Source organism: Mesoplodon bidens, assembly GCF_964165515.1.
Source record: "Mesoplodon bidens genome assembly, chromosome: 2".
Classification (NCBI taxonomy): Eukaryota; Metazoa; Chordata; class Mammalia; order Artiodactyla; family Ziphiidae; genus Mesoplodon; species Mesoplodon bidens.
Window position 1 is genome coordinate 64,982,354 of NC_138177.1, and position 16,100 is coordinate 64,998,453.

Sequence of the window (16,100 nt, forward strand, 5' to 3'; positions counted from 1 at the left end):
CTGGTGCTTGGTGGATGGGAGCTAATCACAGACAAGCAGACAAGATGGGGTGCTCTGCCTTCCTATAGCACAGCTAATATTTGCACATAAAAGATCCTTCTTTCCCTCTCTCCCTCCCTCCCTCCCTCCCTTCCTTCCTTCTTACTTCGGGGTAAGTGATGCAAGGTCATTTGCCCCACTGTCAATGTAGACTTTAAAATGATGAGGGTCACAGTTTAAAGCCACACTAACCCATGTCTTACTTTGGGGAAAGACAAGCTTCCAGCAGGTATAAATTTACACAAAATACAAGTATGCTTTTTTGCAACAAAAGAAACTATTTATTTGGAATATGCATTACCAGTACAAATTAGGAGACTGTAAAACCTACACCGTGTTAGTATCATTAGAGAACACAAAATTTCAGTTGGAATCAAAAGGGACAGAAGCCTGTGCTCTCATAGAAGCAGGAAAGCTTAAACTTTCAAAACCAAAACAGAGCAGAGCTTTGCAGGTTTATACTCTGAATAATAAGAACAGGGGAGGGGGAGCGGGAGAATAAAACCAAAAACCAAAGGAAAGCACTTCAAAATAATTGAAAACGCCAAAGGAAAGAAAAGAAGTAAAAAGAGAGAAAAGGGGGAAAACATTGAATGTTTTTATTAATTTTAACAAAAGGAAAAAAAAAGTTTACAAAAAAATAAAAGATTCCAGAAAGCTTTGAGCTAGGGATTGAAACCATAAAGGTGATGTGAAAAGCTTGTCATTATTTTGTTATGACTTAAAAACAAGAGTGCAAGCGTTTGGGTAGAAACACTTCCTAAAGTGTTCTTAACTTTTCTTGCTTGGGTTCTGGCTGCTTTCTGAATGCTTAATCATCTGTTGAATGAAAAACATTTAAATTAAGCTTCCTCCAGATAATATTGCTTTCTTTTCTCCCCTAACTTAACAAAAACATTCCAAATCAAGCCAGTTTGACAATTTGCTTTAATCAGCTGCCTAAATCAGAGGTTAATAAGAGGCGCACTGCCAAGGAATCAGGTGTAACTGCTCAGCACTGTAACAACAGCACTGAGTCTGGCTCAAAAGATCAGTAGGCCAAATGACTCTAGGTTGGCTTCCTGGATCTAGTCTACTCAGCCAATGGTGCACATCCCACCAGGATCTCCTGTGGGATTCTATTGGAAGAAAAAAATCCTCTCTAGCTGAAAAGAGTTGTGGAATGTTGTTATTAATCAAGAAGAAAGAAAAGAAAGCATTTTATTGTGTCATTCACAATCAACCAAGGCAAAAACCTTTCCCTACAGTATAAAAAGGTCCCCTGGACCAATTCCTTGAATTGCTAAAGGGCTAAAAAGAAAACTCAAGTCCTTGCCTTTGTTTTTCTCAGGGATTGCAAGAATGCCACACACTCCAAAAAATGCAGGTGAAAAATATGAATCATTGTGGGCTTGATCTTTGAAGTCAACTGAATTCTGAAGCAAACAGAAGTACAAGGAAACAGCCTATTCCACAAATGTCATTTTTTCACATCACCTCAAATACATATTTAAGGAATAAAAACAGCAAGACCATAATCCTGACAATTAAAAAAAGCCCCCCCATAAACAAACCAAAAATAACACAAAACAAAACATAATTTCTTTTTTATATTTTAAAGAGCAGAAGAAAGAAAAGAAAAGAATTTATTTCTGGGTCGCAAAGTTAATAAACATAATAACGTGTTAGGCTGTACCTATTATGCTCACTATTCCAACCTTTTTTTTTTTTTTTAGTTTACAAAATGAATTACTGTCACTTTTAAACATTGTGAAACAGGAAATGGATGTGCACAACTCGACACTTTTCTAGCATTCTTGAACTAATTCACAAATGCAAGAAAATAAAAGAAAAATGGGGGAAATGGTGAATGTAGGTAGTTCGGTGTTAAAAACTAATGCAGGAATGATGTGCATTGTCACAGAAAGAAGAGGGGAAATTCCCCATCCTGTTTTGCGTGCTATGAGGGTCATTTTTAAAATTTTTATTATAAACACTATTAAATTCAGACCGCTTTTTTGGTTTTTTTTTCTTTATCTGAATATACAAGAACATTCATTATCAAATGTTCATCATCAATACTACAAAGAACGAGACACGAGTCGCAAGAAACAATGGAAAATGTTAATAAAGCTGAAAGAATCGTTGAGTATTTTTTTGTGTTTTTTTAAGTTTTTTTTTAAATTTGAGTTTCTGTAGTTTCATCTTTTTTTGGTATCGAAGTCAGGTTTTTCTGGGCAGAAAAATAAAACTCAGAAGGAAAGAGGGGCAGGGAAGATATGTGAGAGAAAAGGCAAACGGTAAATAAAGAACCACCACCACAGCAAAATAAAAAATAAATGTAAAGGTGTCACTTGGCAAAAGTACCACACAGGAGTCAATTCCAAGCCAGGGGGAGGAGTTAGGGATGAAAAGGAGGATGTGATGGAGAGTTACAAGGTGGGCAAACCCTAGGGCTAGTATCACTTCTCAGGGGAAATCTGCCAGGGAAAATAGAGCGCTCCCACTTCCATCAGAAAATGAAGGAGTCTTGGGGCACATTTCGGTATCTGTAGGATTGACCTAATACGAATTCCCAGGGAGCTGTATTTCCAGAGGCACACTACTTTCCATCCCCATCCTTCCGCTGCCAGTGTTCTCATGCTTCGCTTAATGCAAAGAGATGTGGTGGCCGCCACGTTGGATGTGATCGTAGGCGAGGAGGGGAAATCGTGGGAAAGGTACTGGATGTGAAGAGCACTGCGTGAAGTGCTAGGTGGGGAAGATGCTGTGAGAGGTGATCAGTGCAAACTGCTGCAGGGAGAGAAACTGCCTGTGCAAAGGTAGCACTGCTCTGATCGCTTTCATTAACTTAAAATGGCAATCATTCAACCCAAATCTGGAATCATTCTTCCTGTTTCCAAGAGAACCCTTTTGTGTCCCTTTTGTACTTTGCCCTTAATCAGGGGGATACGATCCCACCATATTCCTCTGTGGGTAGTTTCAATAGATCCCTGCCACTCAGACAAAATTCTCCACTGATTTTAATCACTGTAGAATGGTCACAAGATGGCTTCTTCCAGGAATCCTCTTTACCAAGCCCTGATCTGATTATGGCGCAGGTTAGAAGAAAGTTTTTCTACTGATCTTAGTCATCCAGGCATAATGCCATCTTGCCAAATATTTACTTTTTGCATTTCCTTCAAATACACATACCTTCTAGTTCCTTAGGTTAACCCCCCACCTCCCAAGACCCACACACAGGAACATTTTCTAATCATTACTGAAGTGTCATGCAGAATGTCCATGACCTTGTTAGCTGGCCACTCTCACCCCTCAGGGTCTTATACCTCTCCCGGAGGCCTCCCAAACATAGTAGATGTGACAGGGACTAAGTAGTTACAAGGCTACATACTGGATTCAAGTACAAGCTAAGAGAACCAGGTCCCATTTTTTCCAATTTAGAAACATCTCTATTCTAAGAAACAAGCAGACCAAAACAAACAAACAGAAGGAAGAACACTAACCCTTCTCTTTGTCATCAGGCTGATGACCTCAGGGTACTAATGTTAACCAGAAGTTAGACCAGGAAAGCCATTTATTGTCCCTATGTGGCATGAACCAGTTTATCTTAGGGATGCTTCTTCCCCTGACTTCACAATTACAGATTGGATATGAATGAAGTGAACTTCTGCCTCTCACAAGCCTCTTGATGAGCCAGGCATAATAACCCCCATTTTACAGATGAAGAAAATGAGGCACCAAGAGATCTGACCACCTCCCACTTAATCAAGTGACAGAGCTGCCATGTTTATTGCTGGCACAGTTGGCTCTGAAGAATGTGTGCACAGGCGACATGAGGACAGCTTTCTAGTACCTACTCTTCACTCTCAGATATTACCAGGGAATAAAAATCATGGATGATTTCACTGAAAGCATGACCTCCCTGCTCCCCATCACTCTCAGGTCTTCAAAGTAAGCAAGCAAAATGTTTGCCCAAGCCATGTTCTTATACATCTTTCTCCTCCAGGACAAGAATGTGGTGCCATATAACACTTTGGATAATTAATGCAATGTCCCTAACATAAACACAAAAACAAAACAGAACCAAATCCATTGTAGACTTTGTAAGTACTGTGTGTGGCTCCCTGAGAGCTCCAGAGGTGGTGAGAACAGGATTAGTTTATACTGGAAACCTGGCCTTCATCATGATCAAGTCCTGTGTATGTCTTTCTGGTGTGTGCATGCTGGGGGCCTGGAAGCCCCAGGCACATGCTGCTTCTCTGTGTCAGTGACCTTCACTCAGAGTTGTTAATTCCCTCTCTTGGGCTCACAAGGTATAATGCTATGGTTACTAATATAGGTATTTGAACGTGGCACGTGCCTGATTTGGGGCAAATGAAATGTGTGAGGCTGTGCACATGCCTACGTTTGTATGCTTGTGTGTGTGTGTGTGTGTGTGAGAGAGAGAGAGAGAGAGAGAGAGAGAGAGAGAGAGAGAGAGAGAGAGAGAAAGGGGATAGGTAAAGTGTTGCAGGATAAGAACCTTCTACTCCGTAGTGATGCATTCACCACCATGCCTAACTCAGACCTGGTTTTGCAGTAGATTCTGAACACCGCTTACTGCACAGTCTCCAGAGACTGTCCCTCTGAAACCAAGAGCTGTTACTGGGAAGATGCAAAAGCCTCTAGGAATTCTGCCGTTCTTGTTCCTTGAGCCTTCTCTTGCTGCCTGACTTCCTGCTGGGGACCAACCTAGCAGAGGTGAAACCAGAAACTGTGGCACTTCTAGAAGCCCAGCAATGGCAGCCCCCAAAGAATACCTGGGGCTGAGAAGGAAGAGGAGGAACTGTATTCTAATCAGAAACGCCCCCGGGGAGGTTAGAGCAAGAGGAGGCAGGGCGGCCTGGAATGAGCAGGGCAATGTGGCGTATTCCTGCTAAGAGGTAGTGAGAGTAACGAGAGAAACAGAGAAGGACTGCCTGTTAACAGAGGGAGCAAGGGATCCGAGGGAGGTAAGTCTGGCCCCTCAAACCACCAGCATGAAAACATACCAACACTTCTATTATTTTCTTTGTATTTTTTTTCTCTTTAAATTCCTCTACTTGTTGAAAATATCCTTCAGGGATGTAATGGAGGGCAGGGACCCAGGGAGTCTAGGACAGAGGGAAAGGGGCAGGGAAGATGATGGACACCAGGCTGACAGCTGGAGGCAGGGAAGGGTGGCTTCTACCCAGAAAAAAAGGGAAGAGAGTATAAAGAAGTGTCCAGATTGGCTGAAACAGCATCCCAAAGAAGAGAAGAGAAGGAGACTCTTATTGTGTGTGCTGATTGCTTCGACCTCCAGTCTGACCGCTTCAGCGTTGAGAAACCCTCCCTCCTGGCCCGGCCCCGACTGGAGCACAGGGTCAGCCGGGATGCGACTGCTGGGAGATCAGTTGGAGGTATCAGAGTGAACACTGCCAGGGCCTTCTGTAGGGGAGGTCACTGATGAAGGGGTAGTAGCATCCTGCCAACCTCCATTAGCCTAGAAGGGAAAAAGGGAGAGAAGTCAGTCCTCTGAGATCATCGGGTGGCTGTTCTGAGCAGACAATGACAATAAGGCAACTTGGGTAAAGGGCCGAGCACAGTGCCTGGCACCCGGGAACACTCATCCAAGGGGCGGCTAGGATTGTGGTTGATAACGCCCACCTCCCCCACCCTCAGATGAGTTTCGCTCTTCCCAGCGGGCCTCTGGACACGGTACTAGCACCTCTCACTTCTCCCAGGCTTTGTAGTTCAGTCCAAGCCGCCAGATGATTGTTCTGTGTGCTCTAGGATGACAGCAGCTGTCCTGCAGGCCAAGGGACCGAGTTCTAGCTCCGACCCTGGCAACAATTAGCTATTGGCTCTGGCGAAGCACTTCCCCCTGTTTGGCCTTGGGTTCTTCCCCTTTAGTAAAATTAAAAGATTAGCTCAAATGCTTTCTCAGGTCCTTCCCAGCTCTGGATGCTCCCTGTATTATGGGATCCCAGGCTCCTGTTCTATGCAAGGTTCTGTTCTAGCTGCTCAAGGGTGTATAATGATGAATGAGATACAGTTCAGGTCCTCAAGGATGGGGATGAGACAAGCAGACGAATGAACTATAATGCCAGGCAGAACCTAATACATGGTACAGCCCAGTTGTCATGAAGCTTCAAATGAAGGCAGTATCTCCTCTTGATGCAGTATCAGCAAAGGCTTCATGGAGGAGGGATTCTCTGAGGTGAGCCTTGAAAAGCGGGTGATCAGACGAATAAAACAGGTAAAACAATGGTGCCAACACCATAAGGACTGGTCTGTGTGACTATATCTAAAACGGTGGTAAGACAGGAAGCTACAAGTTTGATCTGTACTTGTAGATCATCTTCTAAGACTCTATATCCAGATGCATTAAAACAATAAAAGTGTCCTAAAAGGATCTGTTTTAACGACCACCCCTTTCAAAAAATACCCCACCATTAAATAGCTGAAGAATGATTTGCTACAGTGGTTGATTCATGATTGTTTACATATTTTAAAGCACTGAACTGTAAATGTGCTAAAAGGCCTCTTTTCCCCAGTCACTGGGTTCCTTTGAAGTTAATAGACTCTTAAGGCTGGAAATGTTAATACTGAACAGACCAGGTTTTAGGGAGTCCTGGTAACTTATTTTGACTGTACTTTCCTTTTATTCCCTGAAGTAGGTGGGGGTACCTGGGGTAGGTATTATTGTTTTCGTTTGGGAGGGACCACAGCTTCCACCCTAGTATAATCCACAGTACTTAGCAGCATGGCTGGCACCCTTGTAGGTGCCAGCAAACATCCATTCACGTTTCATTCATAAGAAAGCACAGGCGTAAGAGAAAATCAGGCTTCTGGATTCCAACTGAGACACAGAACACAGGCTTCCTAACCTCTGAATCAGGCTCCTTTTTCTCTGCCCTTTTCATCCGTTTGGCTCTCTCTGTCGTTAGCTCACCCAAATGATGCTCCAATGTTCCCAGGAAAGCCAGGCTTTTCATTCAGAGCAGCTTCCCACCAGTTACTTCAGCATGAGGGTAGGTTTTTCCCCACACACCTCATTTTAAGAACAGATCTGGACACTAAGCGGGCAAAAGGTCATCCTGGGCAATGCCAGGAACACGGCCCTTCAATCTTGGATCAACGACTAACTGCTCTCAAGTTCAAATCTCATCTCTTAACTGAGTCAGGCAGCTCTACCCACTCCCCTTTTCTGTTGGAGGCCATTTCCCCTGTTGTTTGTTAAAGAGAGATTAGAAAGAGGACAATGAGGGGAAAATGAGAATTCTTTCTCTTATAACAGGAGGCTTTGCTATCTTTCGGGGCCTAAGACTCTGTAGTATGATCAGAATCAAGAAAAGAATTCATTCAATTTCCACATTTAGGTTGGTCACCAGAGTGACAATATCTTACTTAGCCTCCCCTCTCAACCAAAAACACATGTATTCTTTTGGTACCATTTTAGGCTGATTGAGAATCATGGTTCTGTTTATTTTTCCCTCAAGAAAATCTTTTAGCATCATTTATCTTTTCTGACGATAAAAGTAAGATATGCTTATAGGATATTTGCAATTATGCATGCAATATCATATTTGAAAATAGGAGAATTGTAAAGAACAAAGAGTACAATAGCCATAATCCTACTACCCAGAGATAATTACTCTTAGCATTTTGATATGCATCCTAATAATTTTTTAGTATGTGTATGTTTATCAGATAGGTAGATAAATAAATAAATTAACTCACTAATTAAATAGACTGGAAGGTGTGTGTGTGTGTGTGTGTGTGTGTGTGTGTGTGTGTGTGTGTTTGCTGGGTAGCATGGGATTTTAGGAAACTTTCCAGGAGCTCCATAAGCACAACATCATAAAGCAGAGAGTGAGGTGTTTATAAAAGAGGAAAAATGTCATGTATCTTAGACTTGACCTGGTATGAGACAAGTAGGGGAGGAAGCTCTCTAAAGCAGCTAGTGTCCATGTCATAGCACGTGGCACAAAGGCATGTCATTACATTGCTCACAAATCACCACCACTACCATTGTTGAGCCATACTATAATTCCATTAAAATAACAGTAAGTGGTGCCCCAAATGAAGCCATTAGTAAAAAAAAATGAGCTCTGTGGTGTTTCATTAGCAGGGAATTAGCAGGCACTGTATATTGACCAGAAGGTTCTAGGAGACTTCTTTTTGAGTCATCTCTGAGCTGAAATAACTCAAACAGCAGACATTTGATCTCCTTCCTTCAAAAGTTCTGTTTTCTCAGACCAGTGCTCAGGATGCCAGAGGGGAGAGAGAGCTCACAGATGGTGGAAACAGGAATTAGTGCAGCCTGATACCAAAACCAGCATTTTAGTTATGCTAGTTGGCCTGGTGAAGAAGAGTATATAAAACCTTAAAAAACCTTATTAAAAACAAAGAAAACAAATCTCTTTAACTGCCTTTTCTTCACTCCCCCCCCATCCACAAACACACACACAGACACATATGCACACACACTTCAGATGGGGTGACCACCAGCCCCAGTTTGCCCAGGACTCCGGGATTTAATGGAATGGGGGACTTTCAGTCCCGGGTCACCCTACCCCAGGATATCCCAGCTATGACCCTTGATTTCTTGCTAAATTCAGGACACTGTAGCCTATGGGTTTCAAGTTAGATGAATGCGAGTACTTTTTAGAACAAACCAGTCTAACACTGGGAAATGTTGAAGGATCCTTTTCTCTGGAGGTGCCTTCTACCATGGCATATTGTCTGCTGCTGCTCGTGCTGCTGCTAAAGCCTCCATGAGATCAGAAACGGCGAGCAAATCCACCCTAACCGGCTTTCCCGTAAATCACTTCGGCTGTTTCAGCTGTATCATTCCAGCTTTAATGTAAGACGTTCAGAGGCTGCACCGTCTTGGGAAACAGCTGACCTCGCTTACTGCCACGTTAACCCGGGGAGCAATTCCTTCCCTCTTCCTCCACTGCGGGTGAATATTAAGTAGGAAACACGGCCTTTGTGTGTTTATTTATCTCTGGGAACAGTGAGAGTCAAAGATGGTCTCATTAACAACCGTGTGAGGTGGCGGGAAAATAAGACCTCTGTTTTAATTTTTCTTCTGCACCCCAACTTCCTCCTTCACTCTCCGATGCAAACCAGCCTTTAAAGGGACACAGTCACTTTGTAAAATGCTGCTGTTGGAAACCACCCTGAGGGGATACAGGGGTGGGAATCTGTAAAGCCAAATATGCCCTTTTTATCTCAAAGCATCCATAATGGGAGAGAGTTCACATTTACACCCAGTTCTTTAAGGTTAATTCTGTAGCCTGTGGCCTGGGAAGCAAGACTTGCGTAACATTTAAATCCACCAGGGGAAACCTAAGCCAGCAGCAGGCTTGACCTGGAGCCTCATGAAGAGGAAGCTAATAGAATATAGAATTAGGACAAAACGCAGTAGATTTCCTAGTTAAGAAAATCTGGACTTTCAAAACACAAATTCAAGGCATTTGGGAACAAAATGTTTCAGGAACAAAAATGACTACTCTCTATCCTACCCACATAACTTGATAGACGCCACATTTTGCCAGAATCCCATCTAATGGATAAGGCAAAGCACGCCTATCAGAGGAGGTAGAGGAAGCTAGCCGTGGAGCTGGGGATGGAGCGATGGTGCATGGCAAAACCCGCACGGTTCCTCCTGGCATACACAGGAGCACCCAACTGCAGCTTAAGCCCTGACTTCCCTCTCCTCTGTTGCCCTCCTCGAGCCAGAACTCAGAGGGCCACCTGCCTCTCCCTCGTTGTTGAAGAGCCAGTACCCCTTTTCGCCCAGAGCAGCGGCTGCTGGGCTGAGTGAGAACCGCTGGTCCCATCCTGCTCTTTTTCCCGCTCTTCCTCTGAGCTTACCTTAGCAGTACACGGCTGATGCAGAGAATTCATCACCTGATATGACAGCCCAAGCGAGCCTGGCACTAAGAAACTCTCATTTGCAACCCAGAAATACACTGAGGTGCCACAAACCGGCTGATGTCAGCACCGAGTTGAGCTTGATCTGCATATGGGCCAGATGCCATTACCAGCAATGCCTTCAGCAAGGGTGAGGAGGTGGACGTGCTCCAGGCCCTCAACAACCCAGGCCCTGGCGGGGCCAGCCAGGAAGAAAAACAAAGAAACATGCATGCATCCTCTCTCCCTCTTTCTCTCCACACACACACTTGCACATACAATCACACACACAGCCACCATTTATCAGGGGAGACATCAGCTCACACAGTGGAGTCAAACCCTACATCCAACATTGTTCCATCAAGACAGAGCTATGTCTTCCTGATATGCATAGACTTTTCCCAAGATTATACTGTGAGCACTTCCCAAGAGATGCTCTGGGATGAAAAAATGCTACTGGAAAGCCCCCTTAGGGACAAAGGATTCAAAATTTCCCTGGGAAATTTTACAACAGTAAACAGACCCATGCCTATTCTGGCACCCCTACAGTTCTCTCTGGAGCTGCCCGCAGTGTGATCTTTCACAAATGTAGTTTTGATCAAGTCACCTCCCTGTTTAAACTTTCAATGGCTTCCTACTGGACTCAAGGTGAGGTTCAATGTCCTCATCAGGTCTATCATGTCCTGGACCTTGCTGACTCTTCAACTCAATGCTCATGTTTAATACTTCAACCATATCAGGGTACTTAGAAATTCCCATAACAGAGCTGCCATTTCATGCCTGTTTCTTTCCCCTTGAATACAGTGCCCCACTCATCCATTTACTTGCCACTCTTGCCTTGACTCTTTTTCAAGACTGAGTTTAAGTATCCTTGCGCCTGTATCTGACCCCTGGCAACTTTTCTTCCTCCTACAAGCACTCCAGGTCATTCCCCCCCAAGCCCGCACCTCCCTGCCAGGATGTACCTCTATCACAGCACCTGTGATGCCATATTGCATTTGTTCTTTCACATGTCTGGATGATGAGAACAGGGCTATGGAACTTATCTTTGATTCCAAAGTTCCTACCATGGTGCTTGACACAGCATAGATTTTAATAGTTATCTCTTGGAGGAACATAAGAAGAAGTAAATAAACATTTAATAGCACTGTAACATCCATCCTCCATTGTGGGTATGGACATAGAGAAGGGTATCAGGTCCCCGACCTCCACAGTTCAGTCTGACTACATGTAAAGAGCTGTGTATACCTAGAAAATATTCAAGATGCAAAGCAGAGGTAGCACCAGCGTTCAAGGTAACTTTTACACCCAGGAAATGAACGTTTCTCTTGCTAATAAGTAGGCATCAAGGAGATCTGGTATTTCATAGCTTATCTCAGACAAGAAACTATGATTCATATTTATATTGTTCTGTTTTCTTTTTAGGGAAAGCAATTGAGAAAAACATTGGATACTGCCTCTTGCAGTTCCATCTTAACAAGGAGTGTTCTCCACAGGGCACAAGGAGCAGGAAGATATCCCACCCTGCATCTGGAATGGTCTCCTAGTCACCACCTCAGGTGTCCTGGGAATCAGACAAATGTACAAAATAGACATAGTCCCAATGTGGCCTGTAGGTCTTTGCCCATCTTTAGTCTCTCGAGGGCTGAGACCCACATGCAGGTAGAGCTTCCACCATGGGACCTGGGAAAGGAATTGCCAGATAAAATATAGAATACCCAGTTGAATTTGAGTTTTAGATAAACAACAAATAATTTTTTAGTGTAAGTATGTCCCATGCAGTATTTTCATTTGCTAAATCTGGGTAAAACCCTGTCTGGGAAGAACATGTACTCTCAGCCAAAAATTTTTTATTCTAGCCTAGTTTGGCTAGAATAAATTTTGCTGCTTTCCTTGCTTTGACCTTCTGCACTTGTATCTTCATACAGGGAATGTCTTTCTTGTGGCTGTGACCATCTCTACTAAGCCCTTGCCTAGCTTCTGCTTAGTGTCCTGCTATTTATCACAGTTCATTTGAGAATGAGGTAGTGACATACATACACTACTATGTATAAAATAGATAAACAAGGACCTACTGTATAGCACAGGGAACTATACTCAATATTTTGTAATAACCTACATGGGAAAATAATCTGAAAAAAGAACATATACATACATATATGTATAACTGAATCACTTTGCTGTACACCTGAAACTAACACAACATTGTAAATCAACTATACTTCAATTTTTTTAAAAAAAGAATGAGGTAGTGACTTGCTCTTGTAAATGAAATCCTTCTCTGGAACCTCAGCCCACCAACTACTGCCTGCCATCATATTTCCCTGAAGTTGGTCCTCTGTCTGGATTATCCCATGCCGCTGGCTCTAGGATTCCTGTTGCCATGGTCCCCTGCCTATTGGGGGTATCCTCTCTGATTGCCACTTACCACTAGGTCGGTCCCTGGTGACCTTACACCCACACACCACCACACCCCTTGCTAGTCTGCTTCTCACCACAGCCTCTTGAGCCCTGAGATTTTGCCGTGAAGGTTAAGAATGATCAGTAGTACCCTTAGCCATTCCTGTTAGAGAACAGACGTTAGTACTTTAAGCTGCTCTGAAGAAATAATAGATTTCTCACTGCCAAAGTGAGATTCCTTCCTACTCTACAGAGAAGTCAAGTGAGAGGTTTTTGCCTTTGCCTACCCCCTTCTCTGGTCTCTAGGAATCCATATCTTCTTTCATGGCCCAGCCTGAGGGCTACCTCCTTTCTTCAAGTCGCTTCAGGGCAAACCATCACCCACTTCTCTACGTTCTGGTACCACTGACCTTTTGACCTTTCATGTTGACATTTAACCACATGCAGCTTTTATTTATGTAAATATTCATGCAAGCACCAGATCTTATTAGCTGCAATCCTTTAATTCTTAAAATCTACAAATATGTGTTCAGTGCCTACCTCATACTATGTACTAGGCATACTGTGGTAGATATAACACATTTTTTTAAAAATGTGGTGTCTGCCCTCATGGAGCTTGCTGACTTGTGGGAAACAGACATTCAAAACATATCAAAAGAACAAATACAGATTCCAGATGGTAATAAATGCTATGAGACAGAGGAACAGGGACCTCACTGAGGTTGGGGCTTCTGGAAAGTCAGCCTAAAAGTGAACAGAAAATAGACAAGTAAAGAGTGGGGCAAAAAGCCTTCTAGGCAGAAGGAGAAACCTGTCCAAAGGCTCCAAGGAACTGAAAAAAGGCCTGAAAGAATGGAGCATAGGAGCAGAGTGGCGAGTGCAGCAAGACGGGCCTGGAGAATGCGATGGCTTGATCATGCCAAGACTTGCAGGCTTTGATTTTTATCTTAAGTAAGATGATAAATCATTCAACCACAAGCCATTAGAAGACAAGGATCATGTCTGATAGTGCAATTGCTCAAATAAGTACTTGAGTTGAACAAATAGAGAAATGAATGCGTTGATAGCTTCTTTTTGTGCCTGTCCCTGTGTCTGTAAGGCCACCTGTATGCTGGTACACATTGTAACTTTGTAGTTATGTAAGACTCGTAATAATAATTCTCTTACTTTGGTTGATGAATATATAATGGTACATAAACTCAGTATGAACATCTATTCTTCTCAGGCCAGGAATCTACGACTCAGAAACTAGAATTTGCCAAACTTAGTCCCTACTATATGCCACAGCTTCTGGACATTTCAGGTTTCAAAAGCTTGGGGTGCATGAAGTGCAGAGCATGGCTGCTACTGATCTCAGGGAGGAAGGTAGATGACTCATGCTCTTAAGTTCACCTTCTGGGAATCTATGCGCTGTTTATTAAGGTGCTAGAACCTATGAACCACAAGACTGGCCTCAGAGAATTTTTTCAGGGGATTCTAATACCTTCTACTCTCAAGCCTCAATCCACCTTAGCAAACTTGGTGTTGGACAAGACAAACTGTATTCCTCGGGGGTTATACTTCTGAGACATCACTGTGTGTGGTACCACCTTGTTAGTTAATACAGTTTACCTTACACTGGCGATGCGAAGTCCTGGGCTGAGACCTGTATAGTCAGATGGTAACCCTGATCCATGTTCACTTGGTATGAATGTGAACTGTCTTATTACAAGTCATTATCTCCAACTGTATCTGGCATGCAGTCAAGGGCACTCAGTCAAAATCCAACTGCAAAATTACAGCACCATCACAGTGCACCATCCTGCCAGCTCTCAGTGCCACACGGCTGAAGTACATGCACATATAGGTCAACTCCACGATCAAGATCTATTTTGGAACCTTCTTAACTTCATCCTTCCTTAATTCATCTGTTGTGAAGGCCCAGAATTAACACTGCCATGTAAGGCACTTGAGACACAGAGGATGGTCTGGGTTGAACCTTTCCTAGCTTGCACAGGATACAAGGTAGTGTACATTTCCAAGTTTAAGGCTGGGATGCTTTTGGATTTCTGCTCAAAGCGCAAATAGGACAGTTACATATAATGTTTCCATGTTCCACAGACTTAGGGGGGCCTTAGGCTAAATGTACATACAGGAAGTGAAAACTTCAAATGTGTTTTATTTAACTTTTCAGAGACAAAGAAAAATAAGCTCAGCTTGCTTTAGCTAAATAGAGGTGTCTTAGTGCAGAAAACTATTTATATCTGAATAAACATCCTCTACATCCAGGCCTGCAAAACTAAAGCACACGCACACTTACACACATCCACACACACTGCACAAAAACACACATAATTTCCACACACTTTATCATACTGATGTAGAGCTAATACGTGTTCAGAAAATACTTATGGCACCTAAAAAATGTGCATACACACACAGATGCTGCAGATGCTGGAAAAGAGTAGCTCTATAAGACAATAGATAATTATATTTACTCATATAGCCAAATCTGAAAAATTCAAGCAAAGGGTACTTTTTTTACTCTCAGTATAAATTATGTGATTGGCTGATACAGACAGCTCCAGATTCTTCATTTTAGTTTCATAAACTTTGATTTTGCCGTGGTTTTGTTGAAAGGCTATTATCTAAGGGTACACACAGGAATTGTATAAACACCTGAACGAGAAACGGTGGCTAGCTACGGAACACACACATAACTCGTGGTGTAAACCTTGAGGCTATTTACCATCACACAGGAAGCTAAATCCTCTTACACTTTCCTGACCATCCAAGAGACAGCAATTACCCCAGATTATCAGACCAACAATGACATGTCGCGTAAAGAGAGACACCGAGCCAACTTCACATCCCAAAGACTGGCATATTCAAGTACACTTAGGACATTAATAGCAATTTACGTGCCATCACTGAGACAAAGCCACAAAGGCTCCGTTGGCAGCCTCTTATTTTGAAGCCTATTATTTGTGGGAGTTACAGGCTATAATCACAACAGAAACTTTCAAAACCCTTATCTTCCGTGACGCACCAAATCTATTTCAGAGCCATAATTGCTATGTCACCGGAGAGTCTGCTGCTTAATGCACTCAAATGCCATTTAGTGTTTGCAGGGTCATTACAGCTAACAGAAGGGTAGGAGGGAGAGATGGTGGGAAGTCGTGGGGTACAGGCAGACAGAGAATGTTGAGGGGAACGTGCTAGAATGGGGCATGAGGCTCTACTGTGCCTTATTTAGGGAATGATACTGTTGTTTTGAGAATTCTATGTACCTATGAAATGAAGGCAAGTGCTTGGAAACTACGTACTCAAGAATTCTGAGTTATTTTGACACCACCCCAGAATGCTGGGGGATATCCTCTTTTATTCTGAGATTCTCATCCAAGTATAAGACTGGGTTGATTTTTTTCATTTTAATTTTATTCCTTTTAGATTGTCCCAGCAACCTCTGCAGTAGAAATCTTCCAGCTGTGCTGTGGGCTCAGGAGTCTGACTTGGCTTTTCTATATGTGTTCTGCCAGGGAATGAGAAGGGCAGAGGGGAGTGATGATGGTGAGACGTCAAAATTCAATCATCTAGAAGAATGTGCTACCTTTCAGATGGTAAAAGAAGACGCAAGGAGACAGATATAGCCTCCAAAATATGAGAAAATATCTAGGCACTCAAAAGACCATTTTTTAGACCTAAGTTTAGCTAAGGTCATAAGAAAACTTTTAAATTATATGTAGCTTTATTTCTTCAACCTGGCTATAAACTAG

At 42.9% G+C, this 16,100-nt stretch overlaps 1 protein-coding gene across 2 annotated transcripts in view; it reads right to left on the minus strand.

The window, feature by feature from the left end:
• Positions 1-297: 297 nt before the first annotated feature.
• Positions 298-16,100, minus strand: part of PBX1 (PBX homeobox 1) — a 282,674-nt gene continuing 266,871 nt past the window's right edge. The window contains exon 9 of one of the 2 annotated variants that reach the window (XM_081226195.1): positions 298-5,524. In XM_081226195.1, coding sequence (XP_081082321.1) covers positions 5,432-5,524 — 93 coding nt within the window. In that variant the 3' untranslated portion in view covers positions 298-5,431. The remainder of the gene's footprint in view (positions 5,525-16,100) is intronic. The other variant, XM_081226196.1, reaches the window with a different exon arrangement.